The sequence below is a fragment of the Parasteatoda tepidariorum genome, chromosome 3, assembly GCF_043381705.1.
Source record: "Parasteatoda tepidariorum isolate YZ-2023 chromosome 3, CAS_Ptep_4.0, whole genome shotgun sequence".
NCBI lineage: Eukaryota > Metazoa > Arthropoda > Arachnida > Araneae > Theridiidae > Parasteatoda > Parasteatoda tepidariorum.
Window position 1 is genome coordinate 76,232,850 of NC_092206.1, and position 25,000 is coordinate 76,257,849.

Sequence of the window (25,000 nt, forward strand, 5' to 3'; positions counted from 1 at the left end):
ATTTCAATTCATACAAATAATGAATGTGAAATTTATTTATTTTTGCACTTGATTTATTTATTTAACACTTGATTTATTTATTTAGCACTTTATTCTTGCAGTTTTGTTTACACTTGATGCAGAGTTAAAATCTTAAACTATTTATACCATCTTGCCATAATTAATCATTTATTCTTAAGAACGGACAACTAACCTTTAAATATTTCAAAACTTATTAAACCTTTTTTTGAAAATTTGCCAAATGGGCGAGATTTTCCACGCGATGAAAATTTTCATCAATTAATGATTCTAAATTTCAGTAAATTTTGTTGATTCCAGACGGTGTAGGTTTGGAGTAACTTTTTAAATATAAAGATAGTAGATCACAAATGCTTTTCATTTTTACAAACGTTTGGACATATCGACATTTTTTGCATTTTTCAGAATTAGCATAAAGGGCGCTGTTTGAAGTCTTAAAAGTTATATGTAACTGCTGCAGGCTTACTGTAGTTGTGTAAATAGCATATTATTCGAGAAAGAAAAAAAACATTACTTCATGTAGAGAAAAAGTCATCGAACCGAGTTGTTTTTTAGTGTAATAAACCAGTCTCCCTTTAAGGCGTTTCATACAAAAGAAGTGTGCAGCAAGGAAAAAAAAAATTTCAAAACCAACGAAATGCTAAACGTTCGGAATGTCAAACATAGAAACTACATAAGTTCCAACTATTTTCAAACAATTTCAAAACCATGCAACATTTTTCTGTAAAGCATTTATTCAGAAAAAAAACTCCATCTTATGTGATTATTTCATTTAATGTTACTTTTTTCTTACTTTTAGCGAATTATTTAAAGAGCCGATATTTCTCATTCAATCTATGCTTTCACTTAGCACAATAGCTTACGGCATGCATCGATAAAATAGCCATTTAATTTAAAACACAAAAATCTAGAATATCCAGTTCATCTTTAACTAATAAGTAGAAAAGTAGTGTCTCTTCCTCCCCCCCATTGTTGTGAAGAGTAATAAAATTTCGTATGTCAAATTCATGAAACGTGATATTACAATTATTTATGAAGTTCAAAGACAGCAAACTCTGAAACTAATAGTCTAATTCATAAATAGTAATATGACAACTATTTTTGATTTTCACTAATAAGAGCAGAAGGTAGAAGCTCATATAATCTTAAGCGAATTTACTTATGAAGTGCATTGATGTCACAAACGATGGAAATAAAAGAACCCCAAAATCACGATGTGTACAAAACTCACAATTTAGACGCTAAGATTTACTCAAAACTAATTTTTAAGTAAGCGAGAAGTTAAATAAAGACCTAAATTCTTACGGTTATGTCTCTATTGAGAAACAAATAGAACTTGAGCTGCAAATAAAGTAAAGAAATGTGTTTCTCTAAACGCATTATGTGTGATACGAAAATTACTTGAGAAGTTTACTAGTGGAAAACATTAACGATGAAAATATTTTCAAGCGGGTGAAAAATTGGAAAAATTGCCTGAATGAAACTGAATATCTCCAATAAAACAATATAGCCTGAATGAAATAGATCTAATAAGGTAAAGAAATATGACTTTTTGGACTCATTAAGCGAAAATTATTTGAGAAGTTTACTAATGGTAAATATTCATGAGGAGAAAATTTTCAAGCAATTGAAAAATTTCCTAAATGAATCAGGGTATCTCCATTAAAACAATATAGTCTGAATGATACAGCTGTAAGAAGGTAAAGAAATCTGACTCCTTGGACTCATTATATGTAATACGAAAATTGCTGAAGGTGTTAACTGATTTTCATGAAGAAAATGCTTTCAAGCAGGTGAAAAATTGGAAAGATTGCCTAAATGAATCAGGGTATCTCCATTAAAACAATATAGTCTGAATGATACTAATATAAGAATGTAAAGAAATCTGACTCTTTAGGCACATTGTGGGTAATACGAAAATTGCTTGAAAAGTTAACTGATGAAAGAAATCACAGTGAAGATATTTTCAAACAGGTGAAAAATAGTAAAACGGGTCTAAATGAAGCAGTGTATCTCCATTAAAAACAATATAGCTTGAACGTTACAGGTGAATAAAAGTAAAGAAACTTGACTCCCTGGTCTCATGATCGAAACGACTACGCCTAGTGAAGTTCCTTTAAGAAAGAACTTTCGAAAACCAAAAAATTTCAGATGAAATTAAAAAAAAAATTATCAAAGCAAGAGAAATAATAACATTTTGAAAAATTTAATTTTGTTTCTCATTTGAATGTCTTTAATTTATAGACAAATGAAGACTTTCCGAACAATTATTATAGATTAGGTTTTTTAAGTCTTTTTCTGTTTCATTATCTAGAAAACAGATTGAAATATTAAAAAGTTCTTTGTCCGTAGTTTAAATCGGAGTAGAAAAGGTTTTTGATATAATTATAAGCAGTTCATAATTTTTACTGTCCATTTCAAAACTGTTTTAAAGTACCTAAACTCATTCCATTAACTAAGGTTAATTTCATCTTGTCTAATTTCTTTAAGTTTCATTCAAATGACACTAAAAAATTTAAAAATCGGCAAAAAACTTTACAAAAGCTAAGACATGAATTTACCTATTATTTAATGTGGATCGCTATTTTTCAATTATTTTTAATACTAAACATTACGATTAAAATTACTTAGTTGTATTTGAATATACCAAAGTTTTTTCAACTTAATTCATAAAAAAGCATCATAATTGATATTTCATTATCGTGTTTTAAATACAATCTTAAGAATACGTAACAAAAATATTTAATAATTTATTAGTTATTTGAATTTTAACGGTACAGTACTAAACATTTCAGAAATTGGAACAAAAAAAACAGCAGACAATTATTTCTATAACCATTCTAGAAAATCAAAGTAAATGGATTTTAATTGGAAGAAATTGCGATAAACACATCAATAGTTTTTTCTTGAATTCTCTAATTCTCCAAGTCAAACAAAAATAGCCAAGGGAGCAATAAAGAACAAATTATAGCAACCCAACATGATATTGGTAATTACCTAGACTGGCATGTAATCTCCAGAGGTTCGAACGTCCTCGAACCAACGATAACAGGAACAAGCTTTCATCCGGCTGGCTGCCGAATAATAATTTTTTTACCTTTTTTTTATCTTAATACAACATTTTGTAACATTCTCTCATAATTCTTTGTAACATTGCGTATATTTTTTTGTTTATTTTTTAATCTTGGGAAAATACCTAATCAAAATAATTAAAGGCAGGAAATATTCAAGGACAAATTAATAATTAGTACGCATTTATTCTAAAGCAAATAGAAATGTTTAAAGTTTTAAGAGGCCTAATAAGTCTTAACAAAGCAGTAAACGTACCGAAATGTATATATTTTTTACTTCTGCCATTTGAAGATTTTTTTAATGCATATTTATTTGCATACTTGCGCTATTAAATTTCATATTAAAAAAATAGCTGATTTTGTAATTCAAATGATTTTAATTGCTGCGTAAAAAGGAAGTTTAATGGTTTCAAAAAATTTGTCAACAATCTAATCAAATCACCAGTTTATTTAAGATAAAAAAATATATATAAACTCTGTAAATAAACTTTTAATTAAGCACAAACTATTAATATTTTGTTAAACAGCTTGAAATTATGTAAATTTTAAAAAAAGAACAAAGGAATTCTTTGAAATCTACTCTTAAAATTTTCGATATTATATAGTTTTCAAAATTAAATAGTTTTTAAAATTATGTTTAATTCATAGGCTAAATATAGTAATATATTAATTATATTTCTAATTCTGATTCTGTATTCAAGGTTTTTGTCGTATGGAACTCACAGTTTTTGAAATGAAGAAATAGTTAATTTTAAATATAAAAATCAATAGCCTTAAGAAAATGTTTCAGTAAAAATATGAAGCATGACTGTATTACAACTATCAGTTTGTAATACAGTCAAGAAATAAAAAATTTTAAATGTCAGGAAGTGAAAACAAATTCATTTCGGTACGCGTACAGACGGGACACCGGTGTCCTTTTGATATATATTTTTTTTTGGTGTTCTAATTACAAATACAAATATATTTAGGTATTTATTAATTATAAAAAACACTCTAATAGCTTCTACAAATATCTCTTAGTTTATCGGAATTATATTTGCACTAAAATCCAAAATCCAAAAAGAAAGCAGTTTTAAAACTTTCTCTTTTCATTCATATTTAAATTATTATTTTGTGCAATTATTTATTTTGTGAATGAATGAAATTTCAATGATGAAGAACTGTTTCTCTTATAATGCTATGTTTCTCTGCAATTAAGTTCTAGTCATTTGCCAAAGTAACTAATTGTTGTTCGGAAGTGAGCCATGTTAGGAACGCGAAAAGTTTAGCTAACTTAAAGTTTGAAGAGTTTGTTTGTTCGTCTGTGTGGCACTCTTATAGCTCCAAAACCTTTTATGTTAGTGTCTTGAAATTCTGACAGAAGATGAGGGCAGCAATCTCAGCACCTGATCTCAATATTTCTCTCAGTTAAGTGCATGAATTTGTAGCGTTGTTCAAACTGATTTTCCGATTATTTTCTTTTTTCACAACCCGTATGAATAACTGCCAGCAGAATATAAAATGAAATATGCATTTTAATGTTTGCAAACAAAAGTAATTTTATTTTCCGAGTGAACTTTTGTATGCATTATGTAAAATTTAGTATTCAATGTTTTTTTCAGAATTTACTTTTTAATTTATGTTTTACTTTTCATTTTATAAAACATTTCATTCTTGCATTAGTAACTTTTTTTGCACCAAAAAAAATAGTGTTTTTATAAAACTTATTGAAAAGATTCATAGATTCATTAAATCCTTATTTAAGTTTGGTTTCTTTAATAACATTAATTTAATCCCTTTAAACGATACTAGACTAAAAATCCTATTTAATTGAAAGAAAACAATTTAATCCTTAATAAAGACCTCAATGGTTCTTTTTTAAATTTTATTCCAGCTTTTCGTTTTAATTTCGTATAAATCGGAAAAAATGTAGTATATAAAACTAGAAAGAGAAAAATTATTACTGTTTTTTTCTATAGACTGCTTTGAATACAATTTGTTCAAAAGAATATTAAAATAAATTTTTTCATGCGAATAATTTTTAAAAAAATGAATTTTCATTAAAACCGATTTAGTGTTATAAGTAATTTAGGTTATTTATTTACTAAATATCATTTTATAAATTGTATACAATACATTAGAAGGAACTTTAAAAAATTTAAAGCTTTAAATCAGTGTTCCCCAACCTCCGGTCCGTGGATCAAATGGTACCGGGCCGCCCATTTCATTGAAACTAAATTTAAATTCCGAGGTTTATACCCCAAATTAAAAATATCTGTGCTCCATTAAAATTTTATTGATTTAAATAAAAGGCGCTCCCGAAGGTAGTGGCATAAATTTTTTAATGCTTGTAATATATCATTGTCTCCGATTACCCCCAGATTACCCTCCGATTACTCATATTTATTTTTTGGAGTAACTGTATTTTATTTTGAAGGCATGTTTAAATACAATTAAATGAAAATTAATAAATAAAAATAATCTAAAATATAAGCAATCAACGTCCCCCCCCCCCAGCGGGCTGCGGTAAAATTATCAAACGTTGACAGGTCCGCGGTGATAAAAAGGTTGGGTTGCGGTGATAAAAACACTGCTTTAAATGATTCTCAAACAGAAAGTAACGCTTTCACACCCGCCATCAGAATTCATATTCGTTGAAATCCACCTCGCCAAACAAGAAATATAACTCGCCAAGTTCGTAGTAAGTTAGTTTTTCCTTTACAAAACTATTAATGCCATAAAACAACTTTTACAGAGACAACTTTTATCTCATTTATTGACGGAACATTTGTTTAAAAAGACTTAGTTATTGACAGAAAATTTTTGTTAATTAATAATTCAGTGATAAATGTTTCTGTAAGTAAATAATTGCCATTTGTTTGCCGTGAGTAGTACTTTTAAAAGAAACAATTTATTTTCGCTCCTACGTTTATAACCTGAGCATTACTTTTATTCACTTTCTGTTAGTAAAGACTTGAGTAGTAATTTTTGTGCATTAATAAATATTTAATGGAAATTTTTTAACTATTTATGTTACGAAACAACTTCTATATTTTTTTTTCGTTACTTTTACTATATTCCGTTTTCGTTACTTTCATTTTTTTTTTTTTCGTTATTTTTCGTAACGTAATTTTTGTCTCTTTTAGTTAACTCTTGTCTCTTATTTAATTTTCGTCTCTCTTATTTCGTAACTCTTTTATTTATAGAAAATAATATTCACCGTTATCAAATTTTCAGTTTTATAATTAGTTATTAAGATTTAAAGCATTCTTAAATACCCAATTCGATAATAAGGAAATTCGTTTAAAAAAATCACCGTTTGATTCGATAACGTCAATCCCATTTTCCTCAAAATAATTGTTCTCCGATTGCATAAATTGTGCTTAGATATTAATATTTTATGCACTTCAAGCTTCCACGTTATAAGAGACAAATGACTGAAGGCATGTAATGACTTCTGAATAGAGTTTGAAATCATGATCAGAATCATTATTTTTGCTTAAACAGCAGTATGTATTCAAATCAAACCTCATGATTTGTTGCGTAAATCTATAATAATAATAGGAAGTGTTTGTGTGTCTCTCTCTTTTATACCCACTCAAGCTAGAGTCCTGAAATTCAGAGAGCAAGTATAATGGGAAATTTCAGACCAAGATTCTAAAATTCATTTGAAGAGTTTAATTAGTGCTTTCCAAAAGGACGTTGGAAAAAGGCATTGTTATAAATGAAACTTTAGACGATTCTGTTTTTGTTTTTTTTTACTGAAGTATTTGAAAGACAACATCAGGGATTATTGCTAGCTTACAACTCTTTTCGGTTGAAATTGAATTTCATTAAACGTTCATTGTACTCTCTGTAATAAATATTTACCTTTGATCCATTATGTTAGATTAACGTAAGCAAAATGTGACGTCATCAAATTAGTAGTTGGAAAACTATCATAAACTGCGAGTTTATTTTTTGTAGTTACGCTTTTGAAACTCATTTTCATAAACATAAGTAGTGTAACGTCATATTTAGATGAAAAAATGCTTTGTACAAAACTGCAAAATCAATGTCGGAAATCGCTTGATTGGGATGAATTTTGGCAATCTTGAATTGCCCGCTAGCAATCGAATCATTTTAAGTTCGAAATGGTACTGAGTATAGTTAATCTTTATTTTGACTGAAGATCTTAAACGTATTTGTATGCGTACCTGTAATTATGTATCCATGGATTTCTTTTACACTGTTTCAAATTTTCGAGAGTTTGGAAGATAATATATACCATAATATTGCAAAAATTTGCTGCTCTCGTTTTAGATTATCTAAACATACTTCTCGAACAATATGATCATACGTCTTAAGCTTGATTTAGGATATTAAGGTGTAATTCGAATGAAAATATGGTTTAAATTTGCGCTTCATTAAGGTTTCATCATATTATTTACTTTTCCTTTCCTTATAAAGTTATATTTTCTATTTTGTGTATTAATTATTGAAATCGGGGTAATGAGTTGTTAAACGGAGAGACGCTTGAAAAGACTTCTCGAGAAGGCCAAGACCCATCTAGAGCTGTCGTACCACTAGAACATGGGTAATAGTTTCAAATATATAAATATATAAAAAATAGTCATTTACTTGTGATAATTCTTTACAACTAATGGGCTGTAAAAATATTTTTTAATATGATACAAAAAGAATTATGAATTTCGAAAAGATTTATGAATTTCGAACAAAAAGAAACTTCCTTTTTTAATTGTATAAGGCCAAACAAGCATCCTCTGTAATTTTCATGTCAGAAAAAACGAAATTTGATTTTTTGTGAATAGCTACAGAAATACGCAGGAACTGTTTCACAAGAATGCTCATTTTTTGCTATAATAAATATAATATAATTTAGAATTAGTTTCTATTTAGCTAATCACCATTTATTCTGCAATATTACGCCACAATTCTTTATTGCAAAATAACTTTACATTAATATTTTGAATCACAATATTATTTTGGATTTAATATCATCACAATAATATTTATTAGCAATATCATTTATCAACTCTATAATTAAAAAAACTTCTAAATGCATTTTAAAATTTTATGAAAAAATTACTACTTTTCAATACCGTGTAGAGATACGCATTCAACCGTCATAACCCTCAAAGTTTGATAGCTAAAAAAGCAACGACACATAAGCATGAAACAAACATAAAAATATAATACAAAACTATATGCAGAGATAACTCGAAAACTATATTTATGTCACCTTGATAACACCATAATTACATAGTAGTATTCACACTCTTCAAACAGACAAACTCAACGTTAGTCTGTTATCCAAATAATCTTTCTCTATTTCGTCACACGCATTTTTACCCTCGTTTTAACACTAATAAAATATCTGTTTAAACATTCAAATCAGAAGTTTGCTGGTTCTTGTCCGCTACAGATAAAATTATGTTGAGAAGAACTTTACATTTATACGGCCCGCTGAACTGAAAGGGAAGGGAGATTTAAAAAATGACCACTACGGCCGTATTAACATAAATTTCGTTCAAAATGAGAATTATTCATGGGGTATCTTCTATTGATAAACTGTACAGGTGACCGCTCCGTTGAATCCTTGATGGCGTAACGAGTTCTGTATTTGCAGCTGAAGTAAAAAGTGCAATAGGGATTATCTGGGGATTTTTTTAAGGATTATTTTATTGTTATAGACCGTATTTTTCATTTTATATACACATATGTCCTTACTTCATAGTAATTATGCACGTGACTTCAGCAAATATGCATATTAGGTTAGATGTTACGGTTGGAATTCTGCTTTGCTATGACCAATTGATATAAATGCTTAAATGTTTTCAGGCAATTAAAATGAAGATAACTGTACCATGTCGTAATTATAAGCAAACTGCCTATAGTTTATATTTTTTTTAAACTATTTTTCAACTATGCTTTTTAAAGCAAGTTTATGATTTAAAATTTACAATATGCAATTTATTATCTAGAATCTCGTTATGCTGTCGCCTATGACGGTACTCATCAAAGCTAAGTTAGACTTGAGATGTGAATTATTAGGGTGTAAAAAGACTTAATACTTATTGTGAGGCTTGACTTCGGTGCTCTACTGGGAACCGTGTCTTTACGATCACTCCACTGCGGGATCATTAATAAATTGTCACAAAAACATCATTATAATTAAAATTAAAAAATTGCTCTAATTCTACCATCAAGGGCAAAAAGCGGGGGGTAATTTCATTTAATATAGTTTTTTAATGTGTCGAAAAAGCATTTTTGTTTCTTTTTTTTTTTTATCCAACTTGCACTTTTAACAAACTTTATAATATCTCTGTAATAGCTTTATTTTTTCAAAAAATGTTTTTGCTTTGGAAAATAATAGAATAAACGGGCACATTAAACCATGATTAATTTAAATTGTGTTAATTCTTAAAATTTAGAAAACAATGAAACCTGTATTGTAATTTCTTAAAATTCATACCCAAAACAAGTAATTTTCATTGGAAAGTCTAAACATGTTCGACCAAATTAATAAAAATTTCACGAAACAATGTTTTAAAACATATTTGCTCCCTTGAAACTCATTAAGTGCTCTGTCAATAATAGTTATAGCAGAAATCTGATTCCGCAGTTGTTAAAATCTGTCATTAGGTCAACAATTATTTTTTGAATTAATATCAATCCATTCTTATTTTCTGTTCAGAACACGCTCTTTCATTTCATGAAATAATAATACAAAATTAATTTTTAATATTTTTACAAACAATTATTAAAAAGAATTTTTAATTTGCGCTCTTAAAACTCATTTTTATGTTATATATTGATAATAGATTAGTCAATAATAGTTTGTGTAGAAATCTGATTCTGAATATTCATCTAAAGAAGTCTATCTGAGTTCTACAATCATTTGTTAAACCAATTTTATTTCCTATTTATCATTCAGAACATGCTTTTTCATATTTTGAAATATTACCAAAAAATTATTTTTTAACTTTATTCAAACAACAAGCAATAAAAAGCTTTCACTCTTAAAACCAATTTTTAAGTAATATATGGATACTAGATTAATTAATAATATTTTGTGCAGCAGTCTTATTTCGCAATCCTCAAAACTCTATTTATAATTATAATTTGTTGATTCCTACAATAATTTACCGAATTAATTTCAATTCTTAATTTCTCTTCAGAACATACTTTTTCCATGTTTCGAAATAATGTTACAAAATAAATTTTTAACACTTATACAAACAATAAAAAAACGCCTCGTTAATTTGTACCCGTAAAACTCATTTTTAAGTGATATATGGTTAATAGATTAATCGATAATATTTTGTGTAGCAGTCATATTTCGCAATCTTTATAATTCTATTCGTAGTTGTGTCCTACAATCATTTGCTAAATCAATTTCATTTCTTAATTTCTCATCAGAATACGCCCTCTCCATGTTATGAAATAGTAATTTCAAATTAATATTTAACGCTTATGCAAGCAATAAAAAACTTTGTTATTTTTTACTCGTAAAACTCATTTTTAAATGATATATGGGTAATTAATAGATAACATTTTGTGTAGCAGTCTTATTCCGCAATCTTCATCATTCTAATAGTAGTTGTGTCCCACAATCATTTACTATATCAATTTTAATTCTTAATTTCTCTTCAGGATAGGCCCTTTTCCTGTTTCGAAATAATAATACGAAATTAATTTTTAGCATTTATATACAAACAATAAAAAAACTTTGTTAATTTTACTCGCAAATTTTTAGTGGTATCTGGGTAATAGATTAATTTATAGTTTCTGTAGAAATTCTAGTCTACAATCTGCAAAAATCTAATAGTGGTCAAATCCTACCATCATTTGCTTTAATTTTTTAATTTCCCTTCAGAACATGTTCTTCCATATTCAAAAATAATAACTCAGAATTATGATACAAAATTATAATACAAAATTAATTTTTAACACTTATGCAAGCAATAAGGAAACTTTCTTAATTTGTTTTCGTAAAACTAATTTTTAACTGATATATGGATAATAGATTAATCGATAATAGTTTTTGTAGAAATCTATCGCAATCTTTAAAAATCTAATAGTAGTTGAATCCTACAATCAATCGCTAAATTAATTTCCTTTCTTAATTTCGATTCAGAACATGTTCTTTTATATTTTGAAATAATTATGCAAAATTAATTTTTTAGCACACAAGAAAGTTTTTGAAAAAACTTGATTTCTTGTTCTTAAAACTCACTTTAAGTGATATATCTAAAACACATAAATAAATGTTTGCGTAGAAATCCGATCCCGTAATCGTTAAGAGTCTATCAGTAACTGAGTTCTACAATCATTTGTCAAAAGTCGTAATAACAGAAATTACTACGATTTCACATTTCCACAAGGTTATTTGTTCCGTTATGAGAATTTATGTTCATTTGGTCCTTACTGCGGAGTTCCCCCATCTAAATCTACAGAGGACACGTAATTTTGTAGTTTGCTAAATGGGCACACTTCACTGGCTTTTAAATGCTTTACCCCGTTTTCCCCATTTGTCAGAATGTAAACCGAATGAATTGTGACGAAGATTTCGAACTGCAATATTTTATTCGTTTGAAACTGATAATTGTTTTGTTCTGTGTATTTAGGATCATTGCGTTAAGTGTAGGGGAAAAAATAAAAGATAATAATTAGGTCGAATGCATGAAATAGCTTATAATTTATTATAATAAATTTAACTATAATTTATGCAAAATTGGCAGTAAAGGACATGTCATATTACATTTTGAAAATACTGAAGTAAACTTTTATTTAGTAAACATGTTGTGTCTGGTTTAGACAAACTTTTCGGTCATGTCTTTAAATAAGATAATTTTTATCTGTGAAGTTTCTTTTTTTAAATAAACTTCTTTATAAGAGGGAAAACTACGGGTTTGCCTAGATTTTGCTGCGTTGAAGTAGTGTTCATTTATTTACATCTAAAAAAATTTTAAAAAAATATCGGTTATACTTCTAATTTATAGTTCCTTATTTAGATTATATTATCCAGTAATCAATATATATATATTGAAAAAATGTTGCTCTAAAATCGCAAAAAAATTCAAATTTTTAATGATTATTAATTATTTTTAGGATACGTATATATTAACTACACAAGTGGGTGACCTTTGTGCTAAAATACAAACTAAGGCAAACAGCGTTAAAGAGCACAAAAATATTTGCTAATATTTTTGTGCTCTTTAACGTTGTTTGCCTTAGTTTGCACGTATATATTATTTGTATTTAAATATCACCAGATATATGAAAGTTTATTTCGTGCATTTTAATATTTTTTTGTAAAGCTGAAAGCATGTTTTTTTTAAATTATTAAATGCTAATAACAATGTAATAGAATAAACTATTTTGATAATTACTTTACTATTCTGAGTAATTATCTAACAAAGTCTTGCATGTAAAATGGTCAAAGGTTTCCTCAAAATCGTCGTAAATAATATAATAACGCCGCTCTTATTACAATTTGAAAAGAAGCAAAATTAATGCTTCTTATATGCAATGAGGAATTTTTCTAACCTTGAAGTGAACTGAACTGAAAGCAGTACAGGGCTTTTATTTCAATTATTGTCATAAAAGTCTTAAACTTCATAATAAATCAAATGTATACAAAAAAGCCACCACCCTCAGCGCTTTTTACACATTTACTGGTAATAAAGCAAACATGACCGTAAAACTAGCTCTGATTATCTTTTCTTTCTTTATTTTAAATGAGATTTTACATTTCTTTCGGACAAGTCATCGTTCAAGGTGTCGTAAATTTACGCTTAGCAGGCATTTTTATGTGACACGCGATTTGTGTTAATGCTAGACACACCCAATAAAATACTTTGAAAAACAAAAATACATGAATGGAAAATCGATTTTAGGGAATTTACGAAACTAGAAGAATCTGTTTTAAACAAAACGCAACAAGATCTGTTATTGTTCAAATATATTGTCGCATCTCAAGGACAGATTTAAGACATTTTCAATGCAGCTTTAGAAATAAATTTTTTTTAACTTAGTTGTTGCATTTAGCTATTATAATATTATAAATTTGACTTGTTGTAACACTGCATAATTAAGTATAATAGCTAAGTTATGTTTGATACAATGATGACATAACTATATTAAATATAATAATGACATAATATAATAAGGATCTAATATAATATGGGCCTATTATAATAAGGACCTACTATTATAATGACTTTAAAAAATAATTGAAAATTGTAAATTAAGAAACGTTTCCAATAAACCATTCTTTAGAGAATCGTTTCCTCAAAAAAAAATTTTTAAATCACTCGTTATTAATAATAATTCCTATTATCCACTAATTAATTATTATTGCCATACGTATTCAAAATAACTATTATAATTATTATAGTCATTTTAAGTAAATTAAAAATGATAATTAAAATAATTATGGAATTATTATATTCTCAAACTTGATCATAATAATTATACAACAAAAAATTCTTTTTATCATTTATTATAAATAATAATTATTAATTGCTATAACGATACATGATCATAATAACTATTATAATTACCACTTAATAATAATTATTCACGCATTATTTTTTAAATTTAAAAGGCATATTCGACATTTGTATGATTACAACTTATTTAAGGAAAAGTACATATTCAACTAATTTTAAATAATCGACTATTTTTAAATAATTGACTTATCATTTATCCGAGAAGTCTTACTTATTCACATCATATTTAAGTGTAAAGACATACTGATTCAGAGCATATGAGTACTCTGGTTTACTCATACTCTGTTATTTTAACAAAAACTCTCTGATTAAAGTCTGTTCAATAAACGCGGGGATTCGAGCCTATATCACCTCATTGAAAGATGATCACTCTGTCTCCCAAACCGTACCGTTTGGTTATGAAAAAAATTCAAATGTCTTTATCCTAAAAGTCTTATTTATCGAAATCATATTTAAGTATAAAAACGTTTCTGGCAATTTAACTAATCCGAAAATTATAACTAATGATAGTTAATTATCAGATAGAGTATCAGTTCGACCATGAAGACGAATCACGATTTTATTCATACGATATTGAGAAACATAATTTTTTTTCTGAAACGTAAGAGCAAGTGTAGAAAATAATTGTAAAATGAGTTAAAAAAAAAGATAAAGTTATCTTACGGTCAATAAACTGCTTGACAAAGAACTAAGATTTGAATTCAAATTTTTAATTCGTTTAAGATTAGGGAGTAAAACAGATAAAAAACTGTTTTGTAAAAAAAAAAAAAAAAGCTTNAAACAGATAAAAAACTGTTTTGTAAAAAAAAAAAAAAGCTTTAAACCGTCAAATATGCTGAAAAAATCTGTAAAAAAAAAATCAGAATTTTTTGCAGCTCGTCGTTACCGATTAAAAACAGAAAAGATCGGTATTTATCTTTATACAGTTTTTTCTGCAAAAATATACATGTTTTTCTTTTTTCTGTAGAGTTTACATTTATTTTTTACAGTGCTTAAAAACTTAAACTAAATCACTGTAACAGCTAAATATATCTTAATTTCCAACAATTGTTCCTATTCATTTTATAATTTAATAGTTAATCTCTGTTAATTTGCTGAAATCATTATTTATATATAAAAATGCATTATAACATGGGATGGGCTGAGCAAACCATAGATAGAATAAATCATTCTTCTTCATCAGCCGATGCATAATTTTTTACAAATCATTCCCTGGACAGATATGTTTCAATCATGGTATGTAGGAAATTAATTCTCTCTAATCGTTGTCAAAAATGTCGAACAAATTCACGGTCGACCCGATCGACCTAAATATATTGCGTATCACCCCTACCAGCTGCAATTAGAAGTGACTTGAATCCCACATAATCACCCTTTTCAGTGATAAATGGATGTTTTTTCCTGGTATCTTCCACTGGCAATTAAAAAATAAATTATTCACTGTATCTGAAATGGATAAAAATAAGGCATTTATGATTTTGTTTTGCATTTAATGGAAAATTTAATCACTAAAGGTTTTTTGATTAATGGAAAATTTGTATAACTGTTTTCAATTCATAATAAAGTGGCACTAAACTGTAAGACATTTATTCGTATAAAAATGAACTGTTAAAGCAGCTCAGTAGCCCGATTCTGTCGGCTTCAACTTTAAATAAAAAATTATAACTCTATATTTCGTAAAAAATTTATTTATTTTAAAATGGTTCATCAAAAGCAAAATTCGCTTGTCATTAATTTTATGAACTCGGAAATAAAATACTCTAGTCATAATTTTTATGAATTTCAAAGACATCATTTTATTGTCGCAATGCTTTTCTTAGATCTCAAATATAAAACTCATATAGATATAAAATTTATAATAAAAATTTGCAGAAATAAATCGAAAGAAGTAAAGCTTAGCTATTTTATTTATTTCAATCTTTCTCATTTTTATAAACTTATCAGCCAATTCAGTGATTCTCTCATTCAATGATTCGCTCATTCAATGATTCACTCATTCAATGATTCACTCCTTCAATGATTCGCTCATTCAATGATTCACTCATTCAATGATTCACTCATTCAATGATTCACTCATTCAATTATTCACTCATTCAATGATTCATTTATTAAATTAGTCAGTCATTCAGTTGATCCCCCACTCTCTAAACATCGATTGACAGTATTGTCTATTCATTCTTTCTTTCATTCATTAATTCGCCCATTCATTAATTCGCCCATTCACTATTTCCTCCTCCTCCATTCAATGCTAGTTCATAGAATTGTTCATTCCCTGGTTCACTGGAACGCCAATTAAATGAACGATTTATTTGTTTACTGGTTTGAGATTTATTGATTTGATTTTTCAATTTTCTCTTATATTGACTTCTTGTTCTTTCGTTATTTATTTTCTCTCTGTACCAAATATCTTTCTCAAAAATGGTTGTCCATTTGGTTGCAAGTAAAATTCTAAGAAACCATTCGAAATATTTATTCATTAATACAATCAAGTTTAACCGAAACTGTATTGCACTCAATACTGTAAAAGAATTCCCAGTTAAGTCCTCACTTTTCTGAATATCTTCATTTTCACAATACGCAAACATTTTTATAAAACAAATGTTGTTAAATGTTGTAAACAAAACAATGCCAAATAAAAATGTTGTAAAAAACATGTTGTTAACTTGAATTAACATGAAAGTTTTCTTATTAAAGTATAACTGCTGTAAAATTATTCATCTCTCTGCTTCTCTTGAAAGTTGGTGTTGAAAGGCCTAACTCATTTTAAGGTTTACAACTATGGAGGACTTTTTGAAGAAACTAACCTTGATTTGCGATGGAGAGGAGAACCTCCCACTGTTAGCTCAACCACAAAGGGATTTGAACCCATGACCAGTTTGCGTCAGCATTGTGTTTGGTTTGAGTCGGGAGCAGAAATCTTGCTGACCAGCATCGCTGAGATTTGAATCTGTGCCACATTATTAGAAAGCGAGCTCCCTATCCCCTCACTCACCATAACTACCTCCTTTTTATTCCAGTAAAAGAAATTTTAACATTCTTATTCAAGTAGCTAATTTATGGCATTACCTATCTATACTTTATCAAAAAAATTAAAACTAGCTTTAATTTCCCTAGTCTTGCACTTTTTTATAGTAATCATGTGTAAAATCTGTAAAAGAGAAATATAAAAAAATAAAGAACCCATTAGCTTTGCGATATTGAATCTTTTTCATATCTGAAGAAATTGAAAGTCATTTTTATTTTGAAACAGTTACGAGTTGCAACAATTATAAAAGAAAGGTGTAATTATATAATCGTTTTAAATGCTTAAGAATTTTATTATTTATTTATAAATAAAACTAACAAAATTCAAGGTCGATACAGAATAAATGCATATTAGTTTTTTTTTCCTCCGTTCGCAAATTTACCGCAATGATTTCTGCGAATAGAAATATGGATTTCTTCTTTCGACCAGAGATGCAACGCCTAGATTTCTAAGCGATTTCGTTGATGAACAAAGATGTAATTGCACCATTGTTTTTACTCTTCTAGGAGGGGCAGAAAACATACACTAAGGCATAACCTTCGAATAAATGAGAATAAAAAAGCCGTCTTAATATACAGAAACATATACGCGCAAGCAGTTAATGAAGCTAGTAGTTCACCATTTTTCAGTTCCCATAGAGACGCGGTTATTAACCAACTCCCGCGCACTAACGAGCCTCCCATTGGTCTATTTCCCGAGGGACCACAACATGTCACGGTTGAATTCACACTGGCGACACCTACACGTCAAAGATGGCACTCATTGAAGATGCCAAAAACTCGTGGAGGGTCCAAAGATACCGGACCCCAAACGATATTATAAAAAACGAAAACATGTGTCAGTGTTTGTTTACAAGCACTATTATTCGGAATATAATCGAAAATAAGAACTGTTAAATTCCAAAAAAATGACAGAACAGGTTAGTGTTCTAATTCTTTGTTCTACTTTTTATCGAAATGAATTACTTAATTTTTGAAAAAATGGTTCAAAAAATTACTTATAGTCGGAATTAAAGTCACAAAATAGTTTATGATCTTGGAAATATTTTCTTCAAATGACATTTATATCTTTCTTAGAAATATTAATTCAAAAAAGAATTAAAAAAATATTATTTTATAAATTGTTCATTTACTTTTATTGTTCTCTGTAACGTAAAAACTAATAACAGACAAAATGAAACTTTGACTTACACTTATGGATTAAAATTGATTTTTTTAAACTATTTAAATCTATTTAACCACTTTATTTTAAACATCATGACTTATACAAAATCTAATAAGCATTTGAAAAACCACTTCAGAAGGATTAAAACCAACATTTTAAGTTATTTAAAATATGAAAATCTATATTTAAACTATACTAAACTGAACTATTACTAATATATGTATATATATATAATAGAGAGAGAGAATAAGATTGTTTTTGAGTGACAGTAAACAAATGAACTTTGTTACTATTCCGATTTATGTGGTTTTATTTTAAACATAATGCTTTCGTTTATTAAAAATCTTTTTTGGCTCTAAAAAGATTTTTAGTAAAAATTTAGAAAACATCTTTTTTGGTGAAGTTGTTCTTTTTACCATTGTTATATTTAATAATTTCTAATTCAATAAATTTTAGAATAAAATTCTTGAATTTCAATAATTTAGATACTCTCATTTTATAAAAATGCTTTTTTTTTAAATTTCAAAAAAGACTTTAATATTTACTGTAAAAAAATAGTGTTGATTTCACAAATGGGGGGGAGAATTTTGGTTGCGAATGAAATCAAAATTAAGCAGATAAAAATATTTCAGTATTTTTTTCCAAATTTGTAAATGTATACTAACTTAATTCATAGAATTTAGAAAACTTGTAATTCAACTAAACTGAGAAATAATCAGTGCAACGATATATATGTTTATAGTAGTACTATTAATTATTTATAGTAGTACTATTAATTATCAAGTACTATTAATTATTTATAGTAGTACTATTAATTATTACTTAAATTATTGTATAATGTCGTTTAATTAATATTACTTTGCAAAATTTAGTGCATTCAGCCTAAGATATATCTTATATATAATCTATTCAGTATGGTCTTAGGTATACAATAAATTAAAGTAGTTTCTGATATGTATATCGGCAATTCCATCATTTTATTTCTCTTATGAAACAAGCAAATTATCAATACTTAAATTATTCTAGAATGTATCAGTAAAAGACATTCTGGAAGTTTGTTTCTATGCATGAGATATCTTCATACTAAATGTGAATATATGAAAGTAGTTCTATTTATATTTCTAAAAAATAACTCAATAGAAACTTATAATTTCTTATTCCTCTGAGAACAAATTGTCCTTTTTAGCCATTGCAATATTTAATAATTTCTAATTTAATAAAATTTAGAATAAAATTATTGAATTCTAATTATTCATATTTTATCATTTCGCAAAAAGAAAATTTCGAAAAAAAAATCTTTTAACATTTTTTGGCCATTTTTAAACGAAGTTTTAATAGCATTTCAATAATAGTTTATTGCGAGTTGTTTTCTATGCTTTTGTTTTCCATGAGAAAATAAAAAAATAGGCTATAAATTTCCTTATATTTAACTAGTTTTTTTTAAATAAATCTCAAAATATATATAGTAGAATGCATATATAAGTTTTATAAGTCTTTTCACACTGAGAAAAAAAGTATGGTCATAAATATAATACGGTGAAAATAGAGTAATATTTATTGTCTTTCTGGAACTATGGGAACACCAAAAAGCTCTGTCATTTCTACCGAAACGCTCTAGTAATGATTTTGATACAATTAACATTAAAATATAAATGTTTTTATAATATGTGATGAAATTTGGTAAATGTAGTAAAAGCAGGCAATTTTATAATGATACCTTAGAGCATGGCATTAAAACCATTTATTCGGTTAAATTTTCTTTTCAGTTTTGTATTTCTTACTGAATGTGTGGATAAATATAACAACAATTTTAAAAACCAGAACTTCCTATAAACCATTACCATATAAGCGAAAAATTATTAAGTTAATGGTTTAAATACGGTATATTAGTTTTATATATGTGACAATATATATAAAACCAATGGTTTCTATAGTTAAATAATGTGTATTGGTTTTATTAACCAGAATTATAGTTTTTTTTACCAGAAATGTCATTACCATGCAGTATGGTATTTTCACCAGAATTTTTTTGGCTTGTTATGTTGTAGAGATAGCTAAAGTGAGAAACTTTCTTTCTGTTTTGAAATGTAACACCCTCTCATTATAAAGTCTCCTTACATAAATTTATAAACCTTACATTAGAAACCTTTGATAGCTTTGTAATAAGATCTTTATTAACAAATTAGGAATTTTGAGTGAGATTTTCTATTTTCCTAATCAATACAATTTTATTTAGGATGCGTTTACTTTTTTTAAGAAAAAGTGAAGTGTCAAAGAACCATTAGATCTTCTTAACATTTTAAAATTTGTTCTGTTACACTTACACGCATGTTTGTTGCATAAATAATACCTTATTGTTGTTTGGCGCTGTTTCTTTGTATTTACCTCAACTCAATTTTCTTTTCAATAGAAACATAGAAATCAATTACCTTTTCAAAAATATCAGGTAATTTATACTGAGTTTAAGCGTAAGTTATTTAATATTGAGTTTAAACGTAAACACACTTTATTCAAATTTTCCCTAGTTTCCAACCAATAGAACAATATAAGAGCTGTAAACTTATGTGATTGGAATTAGATTTACGAGGGTTTAAACATAGACACATTCTAGTATTTAAAATAGCTACGATTAACATCTCGTAAACAAGCTTTATTTATATTGGCTCTATTAAAGTAATTAGTCAGTGTAAAAGACACCACACTTATTTGATGGGAACTAAATTACTGTAAGTTAACACATAGACACATTCTATTCAAATTAGCTATACCTTTTAAACTATTAGACTCAATAAAAAGCATACTCATGTGAGGGGAATGAAATATATGTTAGATTCCCAAGGCGTTTATTTGGAACAAATAGTCAAATACATACTTTTTTTTAAATAAATTTAGTAATGTCGAGTTAGAAATATATTATGTAATACAAAATTATTAATGTTTGAAAGCATTCTTAATATTACCAATTCAAAAATTACTTAATTCAAATTTCATTTCCATAGATATTGAAAATAATATAATAACTGACCCTTAATTTGGGGTCAGTATTCATAATGATAGAGACTATTTATCATACGGAATATTTAAGTAATTTGGTGGAGGAATAAAACTCAATACTTTAAACGAAGTATGATATAATAAGGACACGAATAGAATATGTTATACAAAAGAAATAGGTTTTGGATTTTATGATAGAAATCAGAAGGCAGATTTAACCTGAAAATGTTATACTAAATCAAGCAAAAACTCATATTTAGAATGATGGCAAACAAAATGTCTTTTTTTTGAAGTTATGTGTGCTTTATCTTACTATAACATAAAAATTGATTGTGGTAATAATATTATCCATTATTTTTATTACACAAGGATATCACATATTATTATACTCAATAAAAAAATGAAATCAATAAATGTTAAGCTGCCATTCTTTTACAAGCATGAATGCAATAAAAGTTATAATTGCAATTTCCTGCTGTAAATTATTAACTATTTTAGTTTGATGTAATATTAATTTTAGCTTTTATTACTTTTAAAAATTTTGAATGTAAAAATCAAAAACTTAACAATAAAATCTTTTCTATTTTGATAATGTTGAAGAAAAAAGCGATTATTGAAAATTCATAATAGTGTTTATGTAAACTCTGATGAAAAAATAATAAATGCGTTCCTCTAAATGATAAAAATTTATTTATTTGATTACTAGGTGATTTGTGGAATGGAAAAATTATGAGAATTTTATTTCTCGTTAGACTTTACCAAATTCGAATGGCATAATAGCGTTATTTTCAAATATTTTAATTCGAGTTGCACTCAATCAATTCAATTTATTAATTTTAATGTGACATTAAAATGACTATTTATTTATTTTTGAAGTTATTGAAGGTAGTTCTAGAATACTATAGGCCATGGACCGAATGCTTAATTTTTTTTTTTAAATGGGTTTGCTTCTTATCACGTTATGTAATTCAAAATTTGTTTTTGAAGGTATAATATATCTTTAAAAATTTCTATGTATGTTTCACACATTAAACTATAGTGAAATTACTTTCATTATACTACACATTAAACTACTACACCACTACTGCACATTTACTACTATACATCTTCTACTACAATACTCCACATTTACTGCTACACTAGTTACTTCACATTAAAGTAAGTTGATCCCTTGAGGTGCTTTGCTTTAGTGATCAACTTATAGAGGGAGTATGCGTCATTTTTTCCAATTTCTTAAATCGAGTTATTATTATTACGTATTTGAAAATAGTTATAATTTGAGATACAATATATATGCTTAAACATTTCTGCGTATATTGCATACATTAAAATACAGTGTAAGTTGACCCCTTGAGGTGTGTTGCTTTAGTAAGTCAACTTATTGACGGTCAATTTATATTTTGTATTATAACACGTTATTTTTGTCAAGTTTAATACATTAAAATACGAGGGTACAACATGCACTTAAAAATTTCAATATATGTCGCACATACGGTTAAAGTATGGTTAAACCTGTTTAAGTCGACCCCTTATGGTATATGTTACTATAGTGCTCAACTTATAAAGGGGGATAATTCATAGTTTTTTTTTATCAGTTGTTATATCGCGTGCATTTGTTATATCAATGTTCTTATCACGTTAAGTATTTGAAAATGCCTATATTCGTCGGTACAATATATACTTGAAAAATTCTATTTATGTTTCACACATTAAATTACAATTAAACCTGCGTGCGTTAACCTCTTGGGGAGTTACTTTAGTGATCAACTTAGAAAGTGGAATGTGTCATTGCTTTTCGATAATTTCTTATATCACGTTATTATTATTTATTTATTACTATGATACCAACAACGGAAATTAAATAAATAAGTGTAGTTAAACTTTTTTATCGTGACTTTAAAACTTTATTCAGAAAATACCCCAATGCATATTTTAAAAGATGAAATTAATCACCAGAATAAATTTTCATTTTCTACGTAATTTCATTATACTAATTAGTTTAAAAAGTTCTATTTTGCTAGTGATGCATGGGCGATGTTAGTGAAGCATTTATCATAAATAATTTCTTAAAATATCAGTGCACTGAAATGTAAGCAATTATAAAACTCAGCGAGACAAGATCTTTTTAACATTTTAAAATTTGTTCTGTTACACTAACAAACATTTTTGTTGTATAAATAATCTCTTATTGTTGTTTGGCGCTGTTGCTTTGAATGTACATCAACTCAATTTTTTTTCAATAGAAACATGGAAATTAATTACCTTTTCAAAAATATCAGGTTATTTATCGGACACATAATTTTTACTCAGTCTAAAACGTCTGAAAATTTCAAAAGAGATAATGAGATAGAGAGATGCAATTTCAAAAGAGATAAATGATATCAGAAATGATTTCCTTTTATCATCTTCTTCTTTTTTCTCTATTTTTTTTTTTGTTGTTTTTATCAATTGAAGGTTCGGCTAGTTTTCGTTTTGAACTCATTTATGTATAAATTTATCACAAACTATGTCTAAACTCCTTCCAGCCTGAAAGTTCATCTCAAAATAGGAGTAACTAGCAAAGAAAGGATTAGTCCTTTTGATCTAATCATCATATTTCGAATAATTTCTTTACTGAGTTGTCAGAATTCATTTAAGAAGAAGATCAAAGCATATTTCAAGAAATTCATTTATTGAAAAATGCTAACTATTGCGACTTCAAGAAATACTTTTCAACAGACACTTATTTACAATGAGGGAAAGAAAGGGTATTCGAAATGCTGGTACAGCAATAACTTCAGAAGAAAAAAGGGATGAAAAAACTGTTTGAAGAATAGAAACCCTATACAGTTTTCCCATGCTGTTACCTCCCTAAAAGATTTGTGATGGAATTTTACGCTATTTCCCTAATTTAGTGAAATTCTAATATACAGTGCACTCCCGATTATCCGGGTTAATCACCGGGACAGGTCAGACGGACAATCGAAAAACACGGATAATCCGAAAACTCCTTTTATTAAAGAAAAATTCAATATCAGTACAAAAAATATGAAAATTACTGACATTTGCATGCATAACATCAAACTAGGAATTATTAAAAAATCTAATGCGTCTTCGTCATTTATCGATACACATATTTTACGAACCGCAGTAATGTCACCGTAATCAAAGCCTCCCATATAATCTAATAAAGTTTCCACAGAGCAGCAAAATGAGAAATTGAATTTCATTCATTTACTACATCTTCGGCATGAGTTACTATCATCACTATTTGATTTAACAACGTAACGATGCCTTCATCAGTCAAATACTGGAAGCCAGGCTCACATGCATCACTTTGAAACCAATCTTATAAATTTTCTTCATAAAGAATTTCGAAACCTTAGATTTCTTTTGCTTGTTCGAGAATACTGTTATCATATTTTTCTTGAACATCTGAAGAGGATTGTTCATCAAGCGGTATCGTCTTTCTCCACGATCGTGATAACGTAGACGATTTGTTCCATATACTGCAATCCAATAACGAATATTGCTTTCCAAAAATTTGGTAGTGTTACAACTTCATGAATCAAATTTTTTTAATCTTGAAAATGTTTCTCTTTATATTTTTTGTGTGACTCCGGAATGAGCACGGATAATCCGCAAACCGGATAATCCGCGCACGGATAATCTAGAGTGTACTGTATATTACAAATTTACATAAAGAGTATACTGAAAAAAAAAATTTTAGATTATCTTTGGAAAATTTTCAATAAGAAGGATAGCATTTCATAACATTACTGGACAAGTGTGGTTTATTTCAGTAGTCAACATACAAGAATGATAGGTATAAAGGCTACACAGGTTTAGCTCCCAAATAATATATAGGAAAAATTCCATTCTTGATAAGTGGGGTCAACTTAACAGGCGTCATTGTACATTAAACAAAAGATCCCCACATTCTTTTTAGGACATTACGAACATTTGATGTACAGTTGCAAACTATTCCACTTTTTCTGGGATATAAATCACTTCCAAATGATTTATCTAAATTTTTGTAATTGCATTTAATGTATACCTCTTATCATAAATGTCCTTATAGCTCACGAGGCCATCAAACTAACTAATAATTGTCAACTAACCAAACTGTGGTAAAAGCGAATATTTCTATTGTATAATTTGTCATTTAAATAATAAGGCTGTTTAAAAAAAGTTCGTACTGTTCTAAGGTTTTTTAAGACAATTTGTAACTTTTGAACTTAACATTTTGT

The 25,000-nt window shown here is 27.5% G+C and overlaps 1 protein-coding gene across 8 annotated transcripts in view; it reads left to right on the plus strand.

Annotated features, from left to right (window-relative positions):
- The window catches only part of LOC107439607 (BTB/POZ domain-containing protein 6), a 68,470-nt gene that overhangs the window by 28,047 nt on the left and 15,423 nt on the right, over positions 1-25,000 (plus strand). The window contains exon 1 of one of the 8 annotated variants that reach the window (XM_043048641.2): positions 17,351-17,532. The exons of 6 other annotated variants lie outside the window; for them this stretch is intronic. In XM_043048641.2, coding sequence (XP_042904575.1) covers positions 17,521-17,532 — 12 coding nt within the window. In that variant the 5' untranslated portion in view covers positions 17,351-17,520. Of the gene's footprint in view, positions 1-17,350; positions 17,533-25,000 lie in introns of those variants that run through there. One more of the 8 variants, XM_071178854.1, reaches the window with a different exon arrangement.